The following is a 25,871-nucleotide window of genomic DNA, read 5'->3' as shown; positions in this document are numbered from 1 at the left end:
GTTTCTAAAATGCAAACAAAATTTGAGAAGGAACAGATACTTCTGCTTGACATAATTATACCTCCTCCAGCTTGGCTCGCTCCAATTAAATCACATTTAAACTGATTTTTTTTTTCAAAACACAAAATTTCATTCCCTGCTCTTCCTGTGTCATGTATAAGTCACCTAACTTATCCCAACAGCATCAAGATGAAAAGCACATCTAAGATCAAGTGGTAGAGCTACTGCTTTTGGAGATTTGACTAGATGGTCAATTGCCTTTTCCATCTCTAATTTCAATGATGAAAAGGCAAGTTTAATAAACTTATTTTCTCTTTATAAAAGTGGATGTTTTCAGACTTACTATGGAATAAACAGTCTATGGGTACATGTTAAGTATCATCATTAGAGTTCTGCTAACTCCTGAGCTATACAGAAACCCTGAAATAAATTTGGTTAGGGCTGAAAGTTTAGTTTGACCTGAAATGCAAATACAAAAGGGTTAAAAACAAAACACAACTTTAAGGCAATTTTTAAAAAATGAAACACTGGTTCAAATAAAAAACTGAAACCTGTTGTGACATGCTAGAGCAAAATATTTTGTCTTTTCAGGGTCTTTTTGGGGAAAAATACTTTTTTTTTTAATGGAATATAATTCTGACTGATCAGAATCTGTATGTTTTGATGTATAAAATATTCAAGCAAATTTTTTCACAGCTTTGATGTCACTTCATCATTTTCCTGTTGTTCTCACTTTTTCTTGTAGTAAATAAATAGCTCAATGGTTGGAGAAAATGAACATTTCAAACAGCTGAATTCCTGTTCCTTCAGATACATCACAATTCTGGGAAAAGTTTTCAAAATCTGGGAATTTCTGTACCAGTTTTGCTCACTTGTGGAATGAATCAATCATTAAGGACTGTGTTAAGATAGAAGGCACGGCTATATTATTTTATAAATACTTTAACGCAATGAAGTAATTATTGAAGAGGTGTCATAACCTATTACAATCCCTTTTCATGGTTTCATTTTCATTTTGTTTATCTTCAAAAGCAAATTTTCTTCCCCCCCCAGTAAAATTATTTTTTCTAACTTGCCAACATTGAAAATTCAGCTTTTGATCTGAAAACCAAATTTTGCTCTATGGGTTACTCAAAATCTGCAGCAGTAAAGAAACTCTAGTTACATCTTCGTACCAATTCAAGTATATACTTCTTGGGCACTCAAATGTCTCTATTCTGGACAGCACTTCCTCATGTGCAGCAAGTGAAGTTTAGGTTAGATATTAGGAAGATTTTTCTCACTAGGAGGGTGGTAAAGCACTGGAACAGGTTACCCAGAGGTAGCGGACTCTCCATTCTTGGAGGTTTTTAAGACCTGGCTAGACAAAGCCTTGGCTGGGATGATCTAGTTGGGAATGGGTCATGTTTTGAGCAAGGAGTTGGACTAGATGACCTCCTGAAGTCCCTTTCAACTCTCATTTTCTATGATTCTATGATTTATAAAATTCAAACGTCTTTATAAGAAAAACACCACAAACCAGTTCTAGGATAGAAAACTATTATTTCAAGAGCCTAGAGCAGGGGTGGGCAAAATATGGCCCACGGGCCGAATCTGGCTTGCCAACAGATTTGATCTGGCCTGTGGGTGTCTGGCCACCAACTCACTGGATCTGGCTCACAGGCAGCAGCTGGCTCCAACTGCTGCATGGTGCCAGGCAGACAGGTGGGAATGCTTCCGCCCAGCAGCATCAGCTGTGGACCCAGGCACGGCTTCAGCTGCAGCAGGTGAGCAGCGGCATCAGCTGTGGACACCTCAGGCAGGATCAGAAGCTCAGGCATGGTACCTGTCAGCAGCATCCATGGCTGACCCACCGCGCTCCCAGTGCGGTGGAAGCTCCTGCCCACAGCCCTGACCTGGAACCTGCCAGCAGCGTCAGCCGTGGACCCAAGCAAGAGTTGCTACCACACCAAGCAGGCAACAGCATCTCTCTATCTCTTCTCTTCTCTCTCTCTCTCTCCCCTTCCCTCCTAAACCCAGCTGAAGCTGCTCCAGGAGCTGGCACCAGGAGCCTCAATGCTCAGCTATAGATCCAGGCAGGAGCTGCTGCTGCGTCAGGCGGGGATCAGCATCAGTTGAGACAATGCCAGCAGGTTCTGATACTGCAGCCTGCTCAGTGTGGCAGCAGCTCCTGCCTGGGTCATACAGCAGGGATAGGAACTCTTGAGATGGTGGGTGCTGTTAGAGACAGATAGGCATCTGAGCTACCCAGGGAAGCTGGGGAGAAGGCTCCAAAGCAGGTAAGGTCTGCAGGCAGCATTTACCTGAGGAAACAGACTACTTGCTTTCCTTTGAACCAGCTGGTTTGTTCTCCTTCAGTTTGAACCTGTGATCAGAGGACCGGATTGCGGCTACAGGGGTGGAGAAGACCATGAATAGAGGTGTGCCTCCTATCACAGGGGCTAGGAAATATCCCAAGTTGCAAGGCAGAAACTGGTATACCAAGGCTGAACCCCAGACCTGAAGTCTTGATCAGTGGACCAAGGCAGGGCATGGCCAGAGAGGATGTGATGGCAGTTCTAGGGTACATCCTGTCCCAGTGCCCTGCAAAATAGAAATCCTCAGTGGCTGCCTTAGCCCAGAAGCAACTAAATTGGCTAGACATCTAACTTTTAACCTTAAAGTCGTGTTTTTAAGCACCCAAGATTCAGCTTCTCTGCATGTGCAGAACTGCTCTGTTCCAAGTTGCTAGACACCTAGCTTCCACTTAAGCCAAAGCCATGCTGGAGTCCTGGGAGCTAGGCTCTGACAGTAAGAGTCACAATAAGCCCCCTGAAATCTGCAAGAGCTAACCCTGAAAAGGGAAGTGCTGTGTTGGAAGGTGGGCAAAGGGCTCAAGTAGAGTGGCTGGCCTGATCAAACCAGCCAGGCTACTCACAAGACTGCTACTAGTACAAGGACCCCCCCCCCCCCCAACAACAACAAACAACATCCAAGTTGTGGCAAGTGGGAAACAGGAGGTACGGGGAAGCTGGGAAAAGAAGCAGATGAGCAGGGCAGACCCTACCTGTATTACAATGAGGGCAAGAACAGCAGGGTACCAACATAAATTCTTCTGCTATCTGCAAAATGATCACTTCCTCATGTCAAATAATTTCCTACAGCTTGGGAAAAGTAATTTCAGGAATCTTAGTGCACTAATTTTCTCTTACAGTTTAAGACTTCATTTCCCTCATTCCCATCTAAATCATAGATTACAACTTTCTAAATATATACTGATACACAGTACTCGGAAAGAATCTAAAAGGATTTCATTCCATAAGAGAAACTGAATTTAAAAGAAAGTAAGTCTTCACACATCCAACAAGAAAATCTCAGAGAACGTTTTAGGAACCCAATAACCTGTTTTTCTGGCTAATGTACTTTGTACTGAAACAAAGTTTAAGAGTCTGAAAGGAGAGACCCAATTTCATCAATATTACAGGCAAGCCTGCTGCTAAATGGAATAAGTAAACATGGTTCTAAGTGGGTGGAAAGGCTCACTCTCCAAAACAATACACTTGTAGAGATCAAAAAGAATAAAGATTCTTTCCCTTTCCATTTAACTAACAAAAGATAATTACTAAGTCTATAATGCAATGTGCAATGCTACCAAGAGCCTTCTAGGCTTGGTTGTTCCCTTGGCTGTTTCAAGCCAGCATTCCCTTGCTTGCTAGGTCAGTGATTCTCAGCCAGGAGTCTGAAATGCTTTTAAGGGTGTAACAGTGCCTGGCCCTTGTGCAAGGAGTTGACTCAGGGGTGGGCAAAGTCCAGCCTGCAGGCTGGATCAGGCCCGCAGGAGACTCCATTTCACAGCAGCCCTGCCCACATCACTGCAGCCAGTTTCCACTGAGACACTAAGAGCAGCAGAGCTGTGACAGTGTGGGGCCAGGATTTCCATGGAGACCAGCCTCAGCAGCACTGGCAGGGTGCGCAGCAGGGCAGGGAGCTGCTCCAGGGCCAGGATCTTGCAGTGGTGAAAGCATGGTCTAGAACTGGAGCAGAGCCACAATCCACTACCCGCATGCCCTGGGCAGAGGCGTGCAGGCAGATCACAGCTCTGCCCCAGTTCTGAAACATGCTATTACCACTGCAAGATTCGAGCCCCAGCCCTGCCCAGCTGCGCACCCTGCCAGTGCTGCTGGGGCAGGTCTCTGTGGAAACCCCAGCCCTGTGCTTGCTCCTAGGGTCTTCATGGAAACTGACTGAAGCAATGTGGGCAGGGGCTGCTGGGACATGGAGTCTGGCTACTGGTCGCATCTCCCATTTTGCCCACCCCCAAGTTAAGTGCTTGCTCCTCCATCTAGTTAGGCACCCAGCACCCAGCACAGTCCTGCAGACAAGTGGTACCAGTGCCTCCTCCTCTGGGGGTATTCACTCCTGCCTCCTGCCCCTGCACTCTGCCACAGGTTGGGGAGGCAGGTGTGGGGCTGTGCTTTTTAAACTGGTTCAGTCCCCTGCTCCTCCCATGTTTCTAAAGCTGGTGGAAGAAACCAAAAGGGCAGGTGGTTCTGGTCACCATCATGCAACTCCCTGGAGGAGCAGCTTCAGTGGCAAGGGCCACACTCACCTCCTCAGGCACCAAACTGGGATGAAGAAGGGCAGATGATCAAAACGAGGAGCGGCAAGGTCCTACCCACACTACCTTGTCCTGGCACCAGCCTTTGCATCCCCATCAGTCAGTCACCCCTTTCAGCTTCTTGCAGGGACAGCTACCTCCTTCAGGGATCTAATGACCCACCCCCAGTTGTCTTAAGACCCATCCCAAACTCTACTGAGCAGCCCCTGCCCACACTGAGCACCTGCACCACTCCTTGCCACACTTTCCAGGGATGCACACAAACTACTGCTGTCTTCCCTGCCATACCTGGCTGGTTCCTACTAACCTGCCCATGACCTTCTAAGACAATCTGTCCTACAGTCCCCCCACAGCCTCATGGCACCAAACTGCCTCCTCCCCCTCTCCCTTGGCACTGTCCAAGCCAAAGCACCACTGCATCTTTGCCCCAACAATAGCAACCTGGTACGTACCTACCACCAAGCATCTGCTCCCTCTCCTTCAGTACCTTAAACAGCCACCTTTTCTCCTTAACTGCCCACCTGACAGCTGTTCAGGTACCTCCCTTCACAACTTAAATATACCCCACTCCCACCCCAAAGCTAACCCCCAACTTTATCTTCTCTTTACTAACTGTTTCTCCTTTTCAAATAGCCTCTCCAAGTAATGAGGATTCCCTCCAGAGACTCTGCTTCAGACAACATATGTGTTGTCTATCATAGACACGTGGTTGAAACATAATTTTTTAATGCAAATTAAGGACCAAGAAAAGCCATGGGGGCTCATAGCCTTTGGAGCTTTTGCCAAGAACTCAGGGCCAATTGTCCAAGGGTCAGACCCTGTCCTGAACTCTTTTGAAAATTTGGCCATTAATTTTATTGTCCGAAACAGTGATTTACAACTGCAGCGCTGTGGCACTCTGGGGTGCTATGAGATCCTTTTAAGAGTGCTGTGGGATGCAGGGAGGTAAAGCACTATAAGAAACTAATTAGTTTTTAAATGGGATGCTGCTAAATTCAGAAACGTTATGGAGGAGTGACTTGACTCTAAAACGTGGAGGTGTTAGGTAATCTCCCTTCTCTTGTATCAGGATTAGGTATGGAGCTACCCATACCCATCCTCCTTTGCATCCAACATCCTTCCTGAGGTCCCAGGCACACAGGGAATCAACATTTCTGCCCCTCCAGATGGAAAAAAAAACTTTTTCAAGCAATTTACCACATTGGTCTTTCTAACAATAAGGATTCAATCAAGTCTGTTGGGTCCACAGGAGCTGTCGGGCAACTGAGCACATTCTCAAGAGATCTCTACTTTCTTGGGAATACCAGCTCTCACATCAGAAATGGTGATGTTCCCCATCTGAAAAACAAGGCCTTAAGGGACCTCCTTCCTAGTACATGATCACGTAAACCAAGCAGATAAGAAAACAAGCTGCAAAACTAAAAAAGGAAGTTTGACTTGGTATTCAATACCAAAAGTCTGAGCGCAGAAAGGCATAAAGCAGTATCAGCACTTTCCAAGTTTTAGACTATTAATCCAAAATGCTTATCTCTTCTCTGAATCCAAATGATTCAACCAAACTGGCTACATCTGGAAAAACTAGAGGATGATTTCATATAAAGTAACTGGTTGTGAGCAACTACACACCACACAAAAATTCTGCTCTTTTGACTACTGTAATCCATAAATTCCTATGTGATCTTTTCCATTCACAACTGACCTAGTCACCTTATTACCAAAGGCTCTCAACTCAGGAAAGCGCTATTCAGCAAAGCACTTCAGCATGGAATTAACTGCTTTCTTTTATTAAAGCCTCTGGGCATGTCTATCTTACTCCTAACCATGATTAGAGTGATGCCAGAAATGCACACCCTCTTTGTTCCTGCTCTACATGCAGCACATGCCAAAAACGTATAATGCAACTACCGTTTGGTGCACATCCAGTGCCACACTCACGTTTTTGGTCTTGGGGGCACTTTCTGTTGTGAATACAGGGCTGCTCTAACAGTGGCCCCATTACATTTTTTTGTTTGGGAGAGGGGGCACCATGGCATGTGAGTGAATGGACAGGGCATGTTATCTTGGCAGTGCTCACCAAGTCATAAGTACCTACCACCTACCGAAATCAGCCAATCAGAGGCATGGGGGTCCCTCTGTGCTCTGCCCACAAAATGGCTGCCAGGCCATGCAATCTACCCACAAAAATTGACAGGCAGCCGCCACAAAAATCAGTAAGTCCCTAGTCACGGGTGGTACACACATGTCCTGTGTAATCATACTGCGGTACCTGCAGTACTCTATGAAGATATTCTGTATAGTAAGTAGACATTAGATAACTGCAAAAATAAAGCACGTGTTGCATTTCAGGGTATGCACTGTGTGAAGAAAATATAGTAGCTTATCTTTCGCTGTTTATGGAAACCAAATATCCTAGATCTAATTCAGGGAAACATGCATGACATTCCATGAAGGCTTCAAAATATTGCAAATTCATGACAATGGGTTCTAATCCTAGTTTTGCCAATAAGAGCCTCTCTAGACATTCAGGTAAAAGCATAATAGGATCTGATGCATGATCCACACAAATGCATCTTCTGACATGAGATATGTGAATGGCAAGGGGTGCAACTGAGGGATCCAATATGAGATCTTCTCACATCTTATTGCAGGTACAGGGAGAGCCCAGTATTGCTATTCCAGGCTCCCCCTGCATCAGCAAGTAGAAAGCTCCCGCAACTGCAAGTCCCATAGCTGACAGGACTCACAGCTGTGGCAATGCCCCATGGCTGCCAAGATCAAGTCCTGCAGCTGATGGGTCTCTCCTCTGTCCTGACAGCTGTGGGGCACTGCGGGGTACTGCCAGAAGGGAGAGTCCCATCAACTACAGGACTCTCCATCCCAGCAGCTATGGAGTGCTATCGAGGCTGAGAGTCCCCAGTGTGCAGGGTGCACTCCTGTGGCTAGGAGCTCCACCAGCTGACAGGGCTCCTAACCACAGGGGGAGACCCTGCTGCACGTGCAAATTAAAACCTGGGATAGAAACCAGGTAAAAAGTTATCACATTTTCCAGCTCTAACTTTATAACTGGCTGGACCTTTATACGGTGTGATAGACTGGCTATGTAGGCAAATTAACTGAATGAAGTGCACAATTAACCCAGTCATTGTATGATGCATGTAACATGTAGAGGGGGGACCTATGTGACTTAAAGTCACTTCCTTTCTCTGTGCTTCTGTGAAATAGAGAGAGTTCTACTGACCTCCTTCATACAGCACTGAGAAATGCTGATGAGAACTGGCTGGTATTACAGCTAGACATTATGGCTGCTTATGGACATTAATAAAAAAGGCACTTTACTTTAAACTCAGTGCACACCCATGCTAAGCCCAGTGCACGCACAAAAGAGGCATCATGTTAGCTGGACCCAGCTTGCCCAAAGTCTATATAGAGCAGGTGCTTCAGCGGGACTTTCATGGCTCTTTTATCAGGTGCTTCAGCAGGGTTCTTTTATAGCTCTTTTATCTTTTATAGGTCTTTTAGGATTGAATCAGCTATTAAATAAAAGTGCCAAAAAGCCCCACTGAAGCACCCAATCTATACAGGCACTGCAAAGCCAAGTCAAACTAACATGTACTGCTTCTTCCAGTAAAGCACATTTTTGTTTTTGATTTTTTTCCCCCCAAATCTGTTAGTGCCCTATTATTACATGGATCCAAGAAAATTTTCTAGTTTTATCAAAGTGGCTCACAAACAGATTCTAGGTATATTTTCAAGGGCATAAAATGGCAGTTAGATACCCAAGTCTCCCTGGCAATCACTGAGAGATCAAAGCCTAATGTTCATTTTACCTTTAAAAGTCTCTCCCCAAACTACATCAGGACAGCACAAGCACAAAAGTATGATACCTTTGAATTACTTTTCAGTAAAAAGTCCTTCTGCCTAGGTCCTTGGATAGAAAAACTGCCCACTGCAGGATCCTTGGTATGAAGGTGAGAGTTACATTTGTTTTGAAGTACATTAAAATACTGTCTTGATTCCTATTCTAAGCTCTTAGAACATTTTGTGGGATATTACAATTCCAAGCATAGAAGAACCAAGCCTTTCTCCCTCTGTTTTCTCTTTATTTTTCCTGTTTCATTCTCCCCTTTTCATCCTCTAGTTGGAGCACACCAATCCCAGAGACAACACACAGGGAGGGAAGACGCAGAGATTGAGAATCTGTACAAAAGAAACCCTCATTGACTCTTCAGTCTTCTATTTTGACTCAGAAAAGATCAGAACAATGGGAAAGATTGCTAGTGGTTCAACTCCGGATTGTCCAAACAACTTGAATAGACCCCTTTAGAGCTTTGTTTGGTGGGAAGGACCTTATCATTAATCATTAAAGCTTATCATTAGTCAAACACATTGATCCCTTTAAATTTAAACTGCTGCCCCTCACATACAGAGAAAGCCAGTGAAGTAACTGACATCTTATTTTAGGATGTCTTGTCTCAGGTTATTGAGACATGTTACCGTCACTGTCGCAGTAAATCCAAAGCAATCATGTATATCAGCAGGAGCTGCTAGTGAAATCTATAATATAGCAACCTGATATAGGCTTGGTAAACAGGTGCTGCACCCTACAAGCCCATCACTGCTGACCCACTGCTCTTTCACATAGACAGTATAGGTTTAATGATTTAAAATGTCTCTCCAAAGGAGAATGCATTAAAGCTTCAGATTCATGCTTGTAGTCGATGTCAGGATATACAGCAGAACTAAGGAGAACAGACCATCCGTTACAGTTCAATGGCTCTCCTAGGTGGCTAATGTGTTGGGGCACTATAACTCTGAACGAAGTGTATTACATTAATATTCCGAGCTGTATAGGTCTCGCTTGGAGCTTGAACATTCCCCATCCCCCCCTTAATTGGTCTTGGGTTTAAAAAGTTACAGAACAGTCATAAAGAGATTGATTGGTTTTAATTATGAAGCTCTATAACCAGAAATTCAGAAGTACTTGACAGATTGCCTAACCCCCAAGCTTGTCCAAGAAATTACTTACTGCTTCACAGGGCTCCTCACCGTTATTGTATGAAATATTAAACTAATTGCCATGGCAGCTAAAGTGTTTTGGAAGGATGAAGAGGAGAAATAAAAAGGAAAAAGCAAAGCATTTGTATCCTTAACAACTAATGCACATTAGCTTCCCAGACAGCAACCAGATGAGTAAATTGTGTCCAAGAAGTCCTTACAAAACCATCAGTTTGAAATGTCTGTCATGATCCTAACAAACGTGCTTCCTGCCATGCCCCATAGGTATGACAGGAGACATGATTGTGGGATCACTGGGAACCACTTTAATTTGGGCTTCAAGGGATTTCAAGGGAAAGCCCAAAATTTAACCTTTGCCTCAAACCCCTGGAAAAGCATGATTTGGCTGGAAATGGCCTGAAACCGCAGGGCAGAGGGAAAGTGGAGAAGAAAAGTTTAAAAAAAAAAAAAAACTTACCTGAAGCACAAAGAAGAAAAACTGTGGAAGCCTCACATGTTTCCAGGGGCAGCTTAGAAAGGCTGAGCCTCTGCTGGGGCTAACCCAATCAAGTTGTTTGATTCCCTGCTTTGGCAGGGAGCTTAAAAGCCCCGCCCAGAGTATAGCAGGTAAGTACCCCCGCCCCAGGGGCTGCAAGCATAGTCATGCTGGGTGCCTACCCCCACAGCCAGGCATGGGGTGCAGGGTGCTCCCACCACAGGGGCTTCCCCATTTAGCTTTGGTGCTGAGCGGGAGTGGAAAGGAATTTCCCCTTCCCCTTCTCTTCATGACAGGGAACAGCAGGGCTGGGGAAACTCATTCCAGACAGGAGAAGCCCTTGTGGTGGGGGGTACCCTGTACCCCGTGCCCAGCTGTGGGGGCAGGCACCCGGCATGGGTTTCCTAAGCCCTACTCTGCCCTGCCATGCAGAGAAGGGGAGGGGGAAATTCCCCTGCTCTCCCACATGGCAACAGAACAAAGCAGGGCTCAGGAATGATTTAATAATGTGAATTTATTATGGTTTCATTAAGAATTGTAAGTGGTGAGCTTTACTTAGAAGTTGTTTAATAAGTGGTGAGCTTTACTTTCTTAAAACAGCTGAAGAAGAGCCTGCGTGCTGCTGTTCAATGGTAATCAGCTCCATGGTGGGCTTCATCAGCCAATCAGAGATGTAGAAGAGCCAGCCCTGAAAAATGCCTGCAATTGTCTCCAGGAAACCTGCAAGGAGCCCACTTTTTCTCCTGCCGGAGCCTGAATTACAGTGGTTCCTAGGGATTGCACATCAGATCCCACTGCACCCTACTGCCTGTGCAGGGGAAATCCAAGATCATGATCCCAGGCTTCTTGTGCACCAGCAAATACAAAGTTTGGCTCCCTTGTGCTCCTGCAGCTGGAAGCTCTGATCAGCTGATTTCTCTGCTGCGCTCCTGTAGCTGTGAACGCCCCACCAGCTGATCAAAGCTCCCACAGGCTCCCACATTCTATCCCAGTTGGGAGTGTCCATCAACTCAGTTGGGACTCCCAGCCCAAGATCTCACAAGAGCCAAAGCCTCTGATGTGTTCCCTCGGCTCTGATCAGCTAAGCAGTTCTCCCAGCCTCTGAACCAAGGGTGATCTGAAAGGCTCCATTGTGCTCAAGAGGCTGGGAGCTCTGGCCACACATTCAAATTAAAGGCATGATAGGAACCAGTCACAAAGTTATTACATAGATTTTGTATAATAACTTTGTGGCTTATTCCACATTTTATCACACCATTACTTAAATGAACATATAGCCAGGTCGCTGCTCCAGATGTGATTAACCAGTTAACATGCCTGTAAAAAGGCACGTGACACAGGGTTTACAAGAAAGGAGCTGGGAGACCCTAAAAGAAGTCAAGGTTCTACGGTTCTGATCTAGGCCCTGCAGTTCAGTGGACGAGTCAGATTGTGACATACTGGGTTCACAGCTCACTCCACCGGTAGCCCCACTGGCAAATCTACAGGGGCCCCTGCGCACCAAATCAGGTACTCTCATTGGTGCGGGACCTGATTTCAGCGTGCAAGGTTGCCGAGGGGGCCCTGGAAGACTGCTCCAGCCAGCGAGGGATAGCACTGGCCCTGTGCCATTCATCTGGTTCGCAAGGCCAAAACCACAGTGCACAAAAGCACATTATATTAATTTTTTATGCATCCACATTTAAAATTATAGAGATACCTATCAAAAGATCTGAAAGCCCTAAATAATCATTAGCCGCACAATGAAATCCTAGTAGCATTAAGAAATAATTTCAACAGGAATTCAGTCAGCCAGATACCTAGAGAAACTCATTTCCACCTTTTTATCCTAACAGGAGGCATACATTATAAACAATTTTAATTCTCTCAGTAAAAAGGCAATAACAAGCTCATGTGTCAAAACTGAATGCATAAAGCTGTGGTTAAATTAGACCAACTCAGGCTAGGGAGCACTCATGGCTCTAGGCAGGGTGCAGCAGCTGTTACAGGGAAAGCATGGCTTACCCAAGCCAGAGAAAGGAAGGGGCATCTGTGCTATATGCATGCCACTACATCCCTGACACTTCCCTTGACTTCTACCAGTGATCCAAGATCCCCCAGCTGTTAGAGAAATTCAGATATTACATATACAGTAAGATAGCAAAATTGTCTGTCCTGTTCACAAAGACCAGTAAAAAACCCCAAAAAACCAAAAAAACCCAACACTTAATTAAACAAACATCAAAGAGTTGATTGATCTATTACACTCATGCCCGGCTTACAAACCTTTTCCTCTTCATCACTTGATTCCATATGTTTCTCTACAACCTTTAACATGTTCCGTAAATCACTCTCAAACTCATCCAGATCCGCAGAAGGCTCTCCAGGCTTATGGAGTTCTGACATAACAGGAACTCGCTCCTGACCAACAAGCATCTACAGAGCAAAGTAAAGCCATGCTTATTAAGAATTTAATTAGGAGTAATTTCAATGCACCTTTCTATGCAATAAAATTCCTAAAATGAAAACATGTTTGCAGGATCAGCCTTAAAACTATATATTATATTTATCCATTTTCAGAAAAGACACGTAAAAAGAAAAAAAAGCCCAAATGAATCATAAAAAGCAGTACTGCTTAGGGGATAAAATCTTACAGCCCATGGGCCAGATCCAGCTCTCAACAATTTTGCTACGCTTTATCTGTTTGTGGCAAATATTTTATCTGATCCAGCACATGTGTGAGAACCCACCATTGAGTGCCTCCATCAACTGCTGCCTCTAGCCTGAGGAGGACCAAGCTATGTTAATAATTCACCCTGCTGTTACTGAAAAGTTCCCAACCCCTTGCTTATATTAGAGAGCTGCTATGCAGTCAAACACCACACATTTTTGCTTGTTACCCGAGTCAGGATTTGTGCAACTCTAGAAATGACTGATGAGAACCTTAAACCCACTGAATTAATTTTACCCTATAGAAACCTACTTAGGTAAGCAATGAAAAGTACTATTTTAGTATATGAAAAAACATCCTTATGAAGCACTTAATTCAGTGTTTTTTGTACATAAAATATTATCCTTCTTTTGAGAGGCATGATGCTATTTAGCCAGGAGAACCTGTGTGATTCCACACTAGGGTCCCCAGTGGTGGCAGAACCCCTCTGGTCTGCCATCACAGCAGTGGCAATGTGCACTGCTGGCCCTGATGGGAAAGCTGCTCCACAGCAAAGCATACAGTAGTCAGAAGGTGGGGACCTGTTCTAGGAGCTTCTCCATACCAAAGGTTTGCAAAACACACAACTCTTGCCTCTTCCTGGCTCACCTTTGCACTTTTGATGTGTTGGGACACTTTCTCAAAGTTTCGGTTCAGTTCAGCCAGCTTGGGTTCTACGAGTTCCTGGCATGACACCCCACGACCGTTCATTAGGATAATAGCTTGATCGCGCACGTTATCCACTCGGAGACTAACATCATCTAATTCTGCCATTAAACGCTGAGAAGCAAAAGCAAGAGAGGTACTACATTGGAAACAGAAAACAGCCACATTTTTCTGGCCTAATCTCATCTGGAATTTTATAGTCCCTGCTTTAAAAGATTACAGCTCCTACCTTCACTGTTTCTTCCTTTTTGTTTGCTGGCTTTTTCTGAATTTCATCCAACAAGGCTTCAGCTTGATAGAGCCAAGTACTTATGTGGGCAACATTCTCATCAAAGATCTCCAGCTGGCTCTGATGATTCTGGAAAGAGATGGGGCAGGGAACAAACACTATTTTAAAATGTTCCAAGAAAGGAAGGACCAAAGAACATGAAATACTAGGAAGTTACATTTAGAAACACAGTACACAAGGCCAAACAACTGCACTGACTGGGACCAACATCTGGGTAGCTATGAAAATATGCAGTTGATCAGTACCTTCAGAATCTAAATGTAGCAAAACTCTTGCAACTTTAAACTTGTTTTGTTCATGATTAAATTTAAAGCAATTTAGCTCACTTGCATCGCTGCAGGAACCTACGAACAGAGTATGCAAGTGTAAGTTACACCATTTCAATTGATGTGGGTTCCTAAGTTGCACCTCTCTCCCCCATTTTGACGGAATTAAAGAAAGAAACTAGACTGACTGCTGAAACATCATATTGTTGACTGGAGTATAATTGTTCGTTTTTCTATGGCCATGAACTAATAAGGTGATTGCCCAAACCAATGCAGCCAGTCAACAGGCCTTTAAACGGGGAATTCCCACATTCCTGTTTCACAATGTCATGATTTCACAGTTGGAGCACAATTGTTCTATGACCACAGCATATTATCCTTTTAAAAAAAAGTTTCTTTCCCTGCTGTTGCTGTCTAAAAAAACCAACAAGAGAGAAGAGGAAGCTAACTACACAGGAGAAATATCTAAATTGATGGCAACCAAAATAAACATGATGAATAAAAACTGAGAAGAATATTTTGTCTTGTAGTTATATAACCTTACTTGTAACAATAGTACACGCAAAAAAAAAAATTCAAGCCAAAGTAAATCTCTCTCAAGTTAAAGGAATATTTTTTACATAGAACTTGCAGTGCTCAGTGTGGTCTTGTAATGTAGTTATCATTTAATGCAGTCCACAGACTCTGGTTATGTTTGTTACGCATTTTTTCACTCTCCAGAAAAATAACCATACCATGAATATAGTAATGATTCTGTCAGGATTGACTCAACTCAGAAATTTCAAGTTGTGTGCTAGCAACACAGAAAACCCCACATCAGCTCCTCTGACTCGGTCGATAACACAGAGAAGCCCTAAACTCACAATGAGAGACAGAACAATAGCAATTGGGCTCCTATCCCCAGAATTATCAGTAGGAAAGAAAGGCTGGGGAAAGCAGATAATAGGGTCAAGTGCAGAAAATAAAGCAGAACTAGAAGTTTATCATAATTTCATACAGCAATAGAAGAGGGATGGAGTTTAATAGTACAATGAGCAATGTCATGAACTTAGGGACTAAAAGCAAGAATTTGTTAGAACACAGGGGTTGCTCAGTTACAAGTGGGAGAGTTGGTGAAAAACTAGTGTATGTCAGCTAGTTACAGGATGACTGTAAGCCACCCATGTGATGCAAAGGCACACATGATATTAGGGTGTACATTCAGCTCAAGATGCAACTCTTGACCTCGACACAGAAAGGAGCTTTCTTTGGGAGGGCAATTCAGCAAATACTTAAACTCATGCTTAAAGTGATGTTCTAAATAAGGATGGACTTAAGCAGGAAAAAAAAGACTAAGGACCACTATAATTAGTCAGACCAAAGATCCAAATACTACCAAAATATAACCAAATATATCCAAAATATGTATGTATGAGAGAGAGAGAGAGAGAGAAAGAATATAAGAACCAGCACTTGTGTAAAGTGATCCATTCCCTGTCTGACAGGGATCTTAAGTGCTTTCCTGAACGTAAAAGGAGAACCACAGCCAAATGATCAATTATTACATCAGCAACACCACCACTAGGGACACTAGGGACCTAGAGCATTCAACTCCACACTGGGGTAGGGAAAAGGTAGCATTTCATATTGCTCAGCAGAGATTTCTCCAGGCTGACTAAGGAGCAACAGTGACAACCTCCTATAGTTAACTAATCTTTTTTTGGCTACTGTCGTTTGTTTACAGCAGAATGATGCTAAATCCAGGTGATTATACTAAGATACTGAGAAAAAAATTACATGGGATCATAAATATCGAAACATGTTAACAGATGGTCAACAAACGCATGCTTTTTGTTAATTACATTGTTGTATGTGGTGTTGTTATAACGCACCATGCAGGAGCAGGACTACATTTCACTAGATGTAGAACTGCATAGTAAGAAATGGCTGTGTCATTAAAAGGTTTGCAGAGTACTGTGAGACAGACACCCATTTTTTTTAATCATAGCCATGCATGAGGGTAATGAAAAGAAAACTGCGCGGTTACATAGCAACCACAATCTACTTGAAGTTATCAATTAATTTTTATTCCATTCTTATTTCACCCTGTTGGGCAAAGTCAACTATGGTATTTGTGGGTCATAAGAATCACACCAGGCACAGCACTCTTCTGATTTGAATAACTGGTAATTCTTATAAGTAGTGGTAAAGTAAAAAGAGTAAAGTAAAACACTCACACAGATGCCATGGTCATACATGCTCAAGTCACCAGACACTGCCTAGCAAACTTGCTGTACAGTAAATACGCACACTCCTTGGTTCTTATAGACATCAGAAAAGAGCTGGTACACATAGTACAGTTTTAGATTTTGATGCTAATCTCTTAGCCAGCTCTTTTCAGATGGGGACAAAAAAAATGCAGAGCTACAGTAGGCTGCAGTTAGGAGAAGAAAGTAAAACATAATGTAGTGAAACAGAGTGGCAGTGTAAAGTTTCAAAAGGATCAGAGTAGCACACAAGAAAGATAGTCCTGGCAGCAGGTGCATTGCAGATGGGTTCAAGGGGAGAGTGATGTGCGTCTTAGGGCAACTAGAAAAGAGGAAGTTGGAACAAACCAAAACTGGAAAGAGAATGAGGATCAGGACAAGGGTTTTAGTACTGTGGCCAGAAAGAAAAGGTCAGACATTGAAATAAAAATGCCTTGCTATTTTTATTCTCTTTGAGCATGCATTTCACTGCCAGTTTAGAGAGCCAAGTTGTCTGTGCGCCTTACATATTTAATGTAGCATCTAGGCAATGGCAACTTGCATTACATACCCAGGAAGTATGCGATACTAATGCCTGCCAATTGATTAAAAATATTCATTGCCTCAAAACAATCCCCCTTCTTCCTCCTTTTATTTATCCTCATAACATGCTCTATGTCTACATAACAGACTGCATACATCTACCCCATCCCCTTAAAGGCTATGAGGTAGAATGGAAGGTTTACTATGAAAACAGAAAGTATGACGCCTTGTAACAACTCCAAAATGAAAACCTGGACATAATATTTTCATTGCTCATGCAACTTACCAACAGAGTATTGCACCAGTCATCAGTCCAGGTCCGAACCCGACTCCAGCCAGCATTCAGGACACAAAGCTTCTCCTCCAGAGAAGTTTCGCTGCCTTCCACCAAAGTCTGGAGCACTGTACTGCTCTCTGTGATGCTATTTAGATCAGCTTTCCTCCTTTCCAGCTCCCTCAGCACATTCTGAAATGAGAGGAACAATTAATAGCACATCCACAAATTCCTATGGAATGCCAACGCAAAACAAGGCAAGAGATTACTTTATATATTCAGAAAAGCATAAATAGTTTTGTTTTTTTTAATGGCCTGTTGATTTTCACTTGAGAAAAGGCATTCACACTGGATGTAAATGTCATTTACTTAGCCCCTCAAAACTTAAAGCAACAGCCAAGTATTGTAGACTGCCTACTGCCTCAGTGGTTAAAAATCATTTCTGTACGAGTCGTAGCTTTATCTTATTTACTCTGTTTCTGCTAACATAATGGTTTAGCCTGGGCTTTAATGGAAAATAGCTTGGCCAATGCTGAACGTTACTGAAAACCCCCACAGTAGCTTCTGCAAAATGCTAGGATTTTGTTCAAATTTTGTTATATTATCAGTTAAGTAACTTGTAACAATGCAGCCACTGGGACACCTCTACAGTTTTACACAATATACAACGAAGAACTATTCCTTTTAGTTCCCTACATCCTTGTTTAATATAAAAGGTCTGTTTTTCTCTTCCCTTCATCATAGTCATATTTAAATGTATTACAGTCCTGTAAAGAGGTTTATTAATAGCAGGAGGAAGCGAGAGGAGTGAAGAGAGGAACTCCCAAATGTAATCATTTTTGGATGATCGCAGCCAAGAGGAATCAAATATCTCACCTTATCAAGCCATCCAGGTGCTCACCATATAGATTCATTAATCACTTTCACTAAAATACAGCACCTAATTATTTATAAAGCTCCCTTATTTTATAATTCCTTCCAAATGTTCTCCTCTCTCATATGCAAGAATAGAGCTTTAGGTGACTCAGACCTCCTTCATCAGGGGAATACTTATTTATTAACCTCACTGTTCTAAGTAAATGCAAGCAATTAAATTTAATGCATATCATCTCTGTTATGTTACTGGGAAACCTGACGAATGAACAATTACTGGCTCTGATATAAATATAACTGTGTATTTGATTGTAACATTACATTTGTGAACTGCATGCCACGTAATTAAGAGCATTACTTAAAAGAAAGGATTAGTGTTAGATAATTGTTAATCAGATTGACTGGATAAGAAGAGTTTATAATATGAAACATGTTTAATTTTGTAAATTTTTTGTAGTTGTCTCAATACTGTGGAAATGTCTGCAACAAAAGACGTAATAGCGGACAAGTGCCAAAGACTAGGAATATTGTATTAAATAGTTGCCAACTCAGAGAACTGCACACAGAAAATCCCCACATCAGTGTCAAATTCTAATTTCTTTAATATAACAAACAGAACTGGTCAGGAAATATTTTTTTCTACTTCACCAACAATTTCAACTTACTGAAAAACCAGAAACAAAAACCAAGTTGGTCAAAAGCCAAAAATGTTTTTAGTTTTTGGTCTTTCATTTTTTCTAACAACCTCCCCCCCCAGGATTTTACAATAAAGGTTTCTTTCATTAAAAACCAATTTTTCCATCAAAAAGTTTAAATGAAAACTTTTCTTATAAGGACAATTATTATGATGCTAATGGTGCAATTGATCATTTAAAAACATGCTTAAAGACTGAAAATTATGCACATGATATTTTTATTCAGTTAAAATCCTATTAACAGCTAATCCTTAACATCAGTGATAATTTAATGGCATTTATGCAGCGTAAGTGGCTCAGGGTTGAAGATGTTTAAGTCATTAGAGATGTGTAACAACTCCAGAGTGTTAAACTCCAATAACTCGAAATAGAATTCAATACCTAAGATTTAGGAACCAAAAATTAGTAGTTCAAATCCCCAGTTACTTCCTAATGTTATCCTATAGTTAATACATAAAAATAACAATTTATCCAGGTAATATAACAATTTGCTCACTTTAGCCCAAGCAATTTCTATATCCAGGTCAGCAAGCAAACTCTCAGAAGTAGACTTCTGCACCAACTCAGCCTCAGTGATGGTTAGCCATTCTGACAAGGAGGCAATATCTTTAAACATTTTTCGTGCCAGTTGTGATGCTCTTTCTAGATCTTGCTTTCCTTCTGTCACCTGCAAGAAGCAGTAGCAATTAAATCACTCCCACCAAAAAGCATATGGTAGAACATGCTAAATCACTGTAAAACATTATGAAGCTGTATGCACCGCAAAGTGTCCTGAAAAGAAAATTAAACTGTTTGAAACATTTACGTTGCATTGCAGAGAACAGAAAAACTGAGCTCCTTCTACTAAGTGATCAAAAATTTAAACTATAGACTTCATTTCTCATTGTGTGTTTAAATAAATACACACAATTAATTTTACAACTGCTAATTGTCAATTTAAACAACTGGCAATGTTTAAGACATCACTATCAGATTGAAGCTTAAAGTATTACCCTGTTGTTGTGAAAGTGAATATTAAGTTTTATTTACTTCGTGAATGGAACCATTATCAAAACGAGTTTCGCACTCACTGAAATATAGTTCTGCCCTGAAAAAGAATTTAACTGAAGATGGCATTGTGGGATTCCATGTTATTGCATTTTAATGACTATCACTTCAAATGGGCTAAGCACAGAACTAATTGGCCACATCCACACAAGCTTGGACATTTGGTTCCCCGGGGACAACTAGCAACGGCACACCTTGTGCCACTGCTAGTTGTCCCCAGGGAGCACCTGTGCCACACGCCTTTGGTGCACAGCAGGTTACCCCACGTGGGGTAAGGGAGGCAGAGATGTATCTGTGGCACCACATATCCCACAGCCACACTTGTCTGGATGCAGGCATTGGGTCTAAGTCAACCAATGACCATGGAATCCACTTCACTTCTTGCCCATCATCAGTATAAAGATCTGCAGGAAAACCCATGAAACTAGCAAGCTAACATTGCCTTCTAAGGCTTATAGCTGCTGGGACTTACTAAACAGTTCTGCTGATGATACATGAAAAACAAAGAACAATTTCCTCTCGGGTAACTGTTTCAGTTGTGCACAGCAAAAGTAAATCTCTGAAACTGGATGCCACAGGAATTGGCTTGCTTGAAGAGAGCAGCACCAAATTGCATACCACTTTTCACCATTTTCAACAGCAGTTTACTATGGTTTTACCAAATAAACCCCAACTCAAGAAATCAAAGTCAATTCTCAGGACCAGCCTCTAATTACAACAGAATATATTAACCATCTGAGAAGTGTTATATGTCCCTCCATCCAGGAGTGATTTGCTGTAACTTACAATGAATAATTCTTTAGTAAACCAGGGTTCCCTCCCCTGTCTAATTCGTAAGAGAAAAAAAAACATTTTTCAATTTAGGTCCAAATGAAAATAATGGCAATATTTGCACAAAATATCTAAATTATATTAATAAGTTGGGTGAAATATTTTATTACAGCAGCTGTCTAAGGTAAGTCCCAACTGTAACATTCCTATAAAAAAAACATATGAGAAACCACTACTAGAAAAAATGATATCAGAATTCAGTGTTTGCATGTATTACTCTAAGTAATTCCTCCACAGGAGTTCTAGAAAACAAAATAAGTGGGCTGCAGTTTCTTGTCCCTCCCGCTCTCTGCTCCCAACTGAATAGCATTGAAATGCTGCAAATAGCTGTGACTTTATGATTAGTTGTCACTGATTTCCTATCCAGGTGCATAACAAGTTAATGCACAAGTCTCAGTGGAAACTTTATTGCTCTGAATTGCCTCTACTTACTACAATAAAATAATTCAGGAAGCACATTTCAAGATGTGTGAATCAAGTTATTTGGCCACATACCAGTAACATCACCTGAACAATACTAAATTGCTCAGAAATCTGTTCCCTTTTAGATCTTAATTAAGAAATGCAAAAAAAAATTAACAATGTTCTTTGTCAGGGGTTTATTTAAAGACTTTTGCTTTATTCAGTCTGGGTAGATAAGCCCTTTCCTAACTGATGTAAAATCCAAATCAGTATTTAAACAGTACTTAAAGTCACTAAGTCTCTGTGTACTGTCTTCCTACTTTTCATTTTACCTCCATATTGAAGAAAAAAACCTCTTCAAATCTATTTAATTTATAATTTAGCCAGACCCCTCCTACTAAGTCATTAACAATGGCTGCTTGCGGAAGTTAAAATAAAAAAAACTAAGAAAAGAAATTAACCAAACCACACTTTACTGGAAGCAGCAGTGCATGCGTTCAACCCAGCTTTGCACTGTCTGTATTTATCGGGCGCTTCAGAGGGGCTTTTTGGTACTTTTATCTAATCAGCTAATAGACGGAATCAGCTATTAGATAAATGTGCCAAAATAGCCCCACTAAAAGGCCTGATCTATACAGACTTTGGGCAAGCCAGATCAAATTAACACACTGCCTCTTCTGGGCATGCGCTTGGCTTGGCATGGGTACACATCAATTTTAAAATCAAGTGCCATTTTGTTTTGCTTTTGTAACATCTACAAGCAGCCAAGGACTACAACTTCCCACAAAAGGTCAAAAAATCATGCAAGTATCTTGTACAAGGTTATAAAAGTCACTTTATTGTTAAGCAGATCTTGTTTTTTTGAAATTCACACTATAGACTCCTAAATAGGACGAGCTTTTAGATATAACATGAAGGCAATGCAAAGATTGGAAATGATCCAATTTTCCATGAGAAACAAAGCAACAACTACAACAACAAAATCAGCTACCATCAAATAAGGATTGTAAAGAGAAGTGGTCAATGCCAGTTTGTTTATTAGATGAAACTTTTTTTAAGCACACAAAATAGATCCAAGAATACTGGATCTGTAAATCACCCTACATGAAAAACAGTTCTTAAACACTTGAACACTGATCTCACAACTGACTGCTCCTGGATGCAGCAATTTGCTCACACAGCATCAGTTGCAGGATCTGAAACTTAAATTTTCAATTCTGATATTGAACTTACTGCTACTATCAAACAAGTATTTACAGTAAGGAATAAGCTATGTATTTGGCCAATTTGGAAGACAGTGATTCAATTTGGAGATTTGGATCACTGTCCCGAATCGATTTGGCCGAACCGGCTTCAGAAGATTTGGCACTGATTCGGAGCGATTTGGTGATTCGGCCATAGACTGTAATGGGAAATCACTGAAATACCTATAACTGTCATTTTTTGGCAGATCTGAATGAAAACAGCAGAGATGGTAGCCCCTTCAGAGGCCATGGGGCCTGCCAATTTTCAAGGAGATAGGTGCAGGAATTTCTGGGAAACTGCACCTCAAACTGTTCAAAGCAAAACATGTGACATGTGACTGTGTGTGTGTTAAGGCAGAGCAGGATGAAAACAGCAGGGATGGTAGCCTGTAACAGGGGGCCTTCCCAGTGCTAAGGCAGAAACAGCTCACAAAAGGGACAGAAAGGCTGCAGACAAAGGCTTGTTTCTACGTCCCTCCCCCCAGAGCACTGTGATTGGAAGGGGACTCAGGGAAAGATCACAGTCACTGGCCAGCTAGAGATGTCAGTCCCGCCCCCCCCCCCCCCCCCCCCCCCCCGCTCCTCCTTCCTCTTCTTAGTTTCTGCTTCCCTGCAAGACTGCCTTCTGGATTGCCAAATCTCCTAATCTTTTTCCAATTCAATTCAGAGCGGGTTTTTTTGTCTCCCGATTCGATTCAGATGCAGTGATTTGGCCTCTAAATTGAGCCGAATCTTCTCCGAATCGAGTAGACAACCGAAGCTATGCACACCCCTACTATGTATGCATTTATATTTGTCATTCATCTTACCTGTGCACCCAGATCATTATAAAGAAGTTTCAGTGCTGTCAATTGTTCATCCATCCCTTTGGGATTATCTGTCTGCTGTTTCTGTACAATCTGCCTTCCTGTTTTGATTACAGTCTCCACCTCCAACTTTACCTCACTTAGCGTTTTATACAGTTTCTACAAAATAAAAACATGCATTCTAGTGACCACTGTATAGTACATATTTTGTGATTTTAGATAAATGCTGCTTGGATCCTCCGAGAACTCGGATACCATGCTAACATTAATACTCCATTTCTTCCTCTTCAGGTCAAGAGAGGAAAAAAGGAGAACAACAAGATAAAAAGGAACACTTATTTTCAAATTAGATTTCAAAATGTAGATAATCCATTTTTGTTGTATTATTAGAATAAACATTGATAAAATTTACTCTAATAATTTCACTATTTATTCCATAACTTAACCAAAGTTGACAGTTTCCCCCATGATTTTTACTCTTCTATGCATGGTATTTGAATTAAACTAATATGAGCTAAATAAACGTGTTCCTACACTGCATGTTGTCTCCATAAAATGAGCAAAAGGCTGGGTGGACAAAGATTACAACCACAGCTGAAGTATGACATATGTCTTCTGATTACCAATCCGTTATTTCTATGACCATGTATATTCACCTAAATGAATTATAAGCCTTTAGCTAGTAACAACTCTGTATACTGTAGCAAGTTGCAACAGCATTTTTTTCAATCAGGACATAAAAGTGAGCAAAATGTATAATTCTTCACAAAGGGGTTAACATTCAAAAAATTCAAATGCATAGTTTTTCAGAAAAAGGTTAAAATTTTGTAATAATCCACCAATAACTGTTTTACCATACACTTGTCCAAGTGAGTTTGGATTACATCTGGATCAATATCCTTCACATCCAGGACATAGAGTTCTGCCTTTACGCCATCCAAGACGCGCTTACAATCTAACATGCGCTGCTCAAAATTGGCTGGTTTCTGGAAAAGCTGATACTTTGTAGACACCTCTCGGAGTTTTCTCTGGTTTCCATTAATAAAAAAGAATAATTTTAAATTAATTTCTGAACTTTCTAACGGAGTTTAAAGCTTCTCCCATCAGCTTCCATTTCCAATCTTGCAATTGCACATATATTAAAATGCTTCATTTTAAGCAAAGTTTTGAACTATGTAATCTATTCTTATTATCTTATTTGAGGTGCAGCAGGCCTCCAATTCAGTATCACATACTTTCAAAGTAACCACTCCACTAAAAGAGAAAATAATGGATTTTAAGTATTCCCATCTATGGTACTAAAAGAATGAAATTACCTGCTTTTCAATTCATCAGCTCTTGGCAGCTCCCAGTTTCAGCCATATAAATATAAACACCATTTATCTTTTTGATGTACAGAAAGTCAAGGAAACAAATGTAGTTCCCTATTGGAAGCTGCAAGTTCTTTGATCCTCAGTTCATGACAGGGAGATATATTTACCTGCAAGACATCCAGCTGAGTTCCCCCACGAGGGGATCTGCATTCTGGAGATGCTGGAGGCAGGAAATGTGCATTTCTCTTCAGCTCCTCCAAAGTGGATTCATGAGCTGCAATCTCTGCTTGAATTTTCTGCCATATCATTACAAAAGAAGACAGGGAAAAAATAGTACAAAATGGTTACACGTCATATGTTGGACATGAAGCCCACCAGAAGTATATCCATCCATATAGCAGAAGTGTAACATACATGCTGTCAAACCTACACAAATCTTGATAGATTTAGAACACTAGATCTGACACTTTAACACATCCTTCTACAAAATACCATGTTCAGATAATCTATTATATTAAACCAGCAAGGACCTGCAAGATAGTCTGATCCAATCCCAGCATCATCATTATACATTTTATGCAGTGAAAAGGCTCTTTTAGAATACCTGGGCTTCCTGTGGCATCTGGGAGGCATCTACTCTATCTGTCAAGTAAGAAGTCAATTGTCTATCCAGCTCCACTAAGTTTTCTTGCAACACCTGGAGCATGTGATCAGTTTCCCGCATAGTCTGAAGCTGCTGTTCCAAAGCAATCTGCCTGCTGACTGCCTAAATAGGAAGAATGAGTTGTTCAGCACAAGTATTTTTGTGTCTCAGAACAAAAACAAAGAAAACCCAAAACTCATATATGAAATGAAAGAAATACAAACTCCAGATAATGCTCCCTTCTAAAACCTGATGTGTCGTTTATACTAGTAATTGTAGCCAGCAAACAGTAACACACAAAGACAACTCTGATATTCTATCTGAGTTGCACAGACAGTCTTTTTATCACCTCAGTAAGAGGGACAAAAACTTTTGTTGAAACAGCTGTGTTTCTTAACCCGGACACAGAGCGGGGTGGGGGGAGCAGCGCACAGCTGAGCGTGAAGCAACCTTCCCCCAAGTAGGTGGGCGGCGCCTTCACAGGATGGTGCGTGGCAGTGCTCCATCCCGACCCAAACGTAACCTCTAGGGCCCTCTAAAGTACCCCCAGGGGTACGCTTATCCCCAGTTGACAACCCCTGCTATATAGATTTGGGGAGCTTGTAACTCTGCAAACTTATCTCTGGTTCATGAATACACAAACTAAAAGTGAAATGTTACCTCCAAGCACACATTTCATCCATGACCGCTATTCTCTTACTTGTGCACATACATACAAAGAGTATACAAGAAACACGAACACCTACTTAACCTTCAAAATAACCCACTGTAAAAAGAGTCACCACTACAGCAATCAGGAAAGAAGTAATATTTGGGGAAAATAATACTAAACTGATATATATTACTCATAATTTTAAAATTCTCTCTCATGCACATGCACAAAATCTAGAACAGAGCAGCTACATATCCTAAAGCATTAGAATGCTCCTCTGACATTACTGGTCAACAGGAACCGGTGTTCTTGGATTATGAGACAT

The 25,871-nt window shown here is 41.6% G+C and overlaps 1 protein-coding gene across 10 annotated transcripts in view; it reads right to left on the bottom strand.

The window, feature by feature from the left end:
- UTRN (utrophin) overlaps positions 1-25,871 on the bottom strand; it is a 631,944-nt gene that overhangs the window by 358,438 nt on the left and 247,635 nt on the right. For all 10 annotated transcript variants that reach the window (XM_019488372.2, XM_014605522.3, XM_059713704.1 and 7 more), the window contains 9 exons: positions 24,856-25,017; positions 24,419-24,547; positions 23,793-23,966; positions 22,942-23,097; positions 19,105-19,275; positions 17,053-17,232; positions 13,673-13,801; positions 13,387-13,557; positions 12,354-12,503 (listed from right to left, as the gene is read on the bottom strand). In XM_019488372.2, the coding sequence (XP_019343917.1) occupies positions 12,354-12,503; positions 13,387-13,557; positions 13,673-13,801; positions 17,053-17,232; positions 19,105-19,275; positions 22,942-23,097; positions 23,793-23,966; positions 24,419-24,547; positions 24,856-25,017 (1,422 nt within the window). The remainder of the gene's footprint in view (positions 1-12,353; positions 12,504-13,386; positions 13,558-13,672; positions 13,802-17,052; positions 17,233-19,104; positions 19,276-22,941; positions 23,098-23,792; positions 23,967-24,418; positions 24,548-24,855; positions 25,018-25,871) is intronic.

Source organism: Alligator mississippiensis, chromosome 1 (assembly GCF_030867095.1).
Source record: "Alligator mississippiensis isolate rAllMis1 chromosome 1, rAllMis1, whole genome shotgun sequence".
In the NCBI taxonomy this organism is placed as follows: domain Eukaryota; kingdom Metazoa; phylum Chordata; order Crocodylia; family Alligatoridae; genus Alligator; species Alligator mississippiensis.
This window is presented reverse-complemented; position numbering and strand designations above follow the sequence as displayed.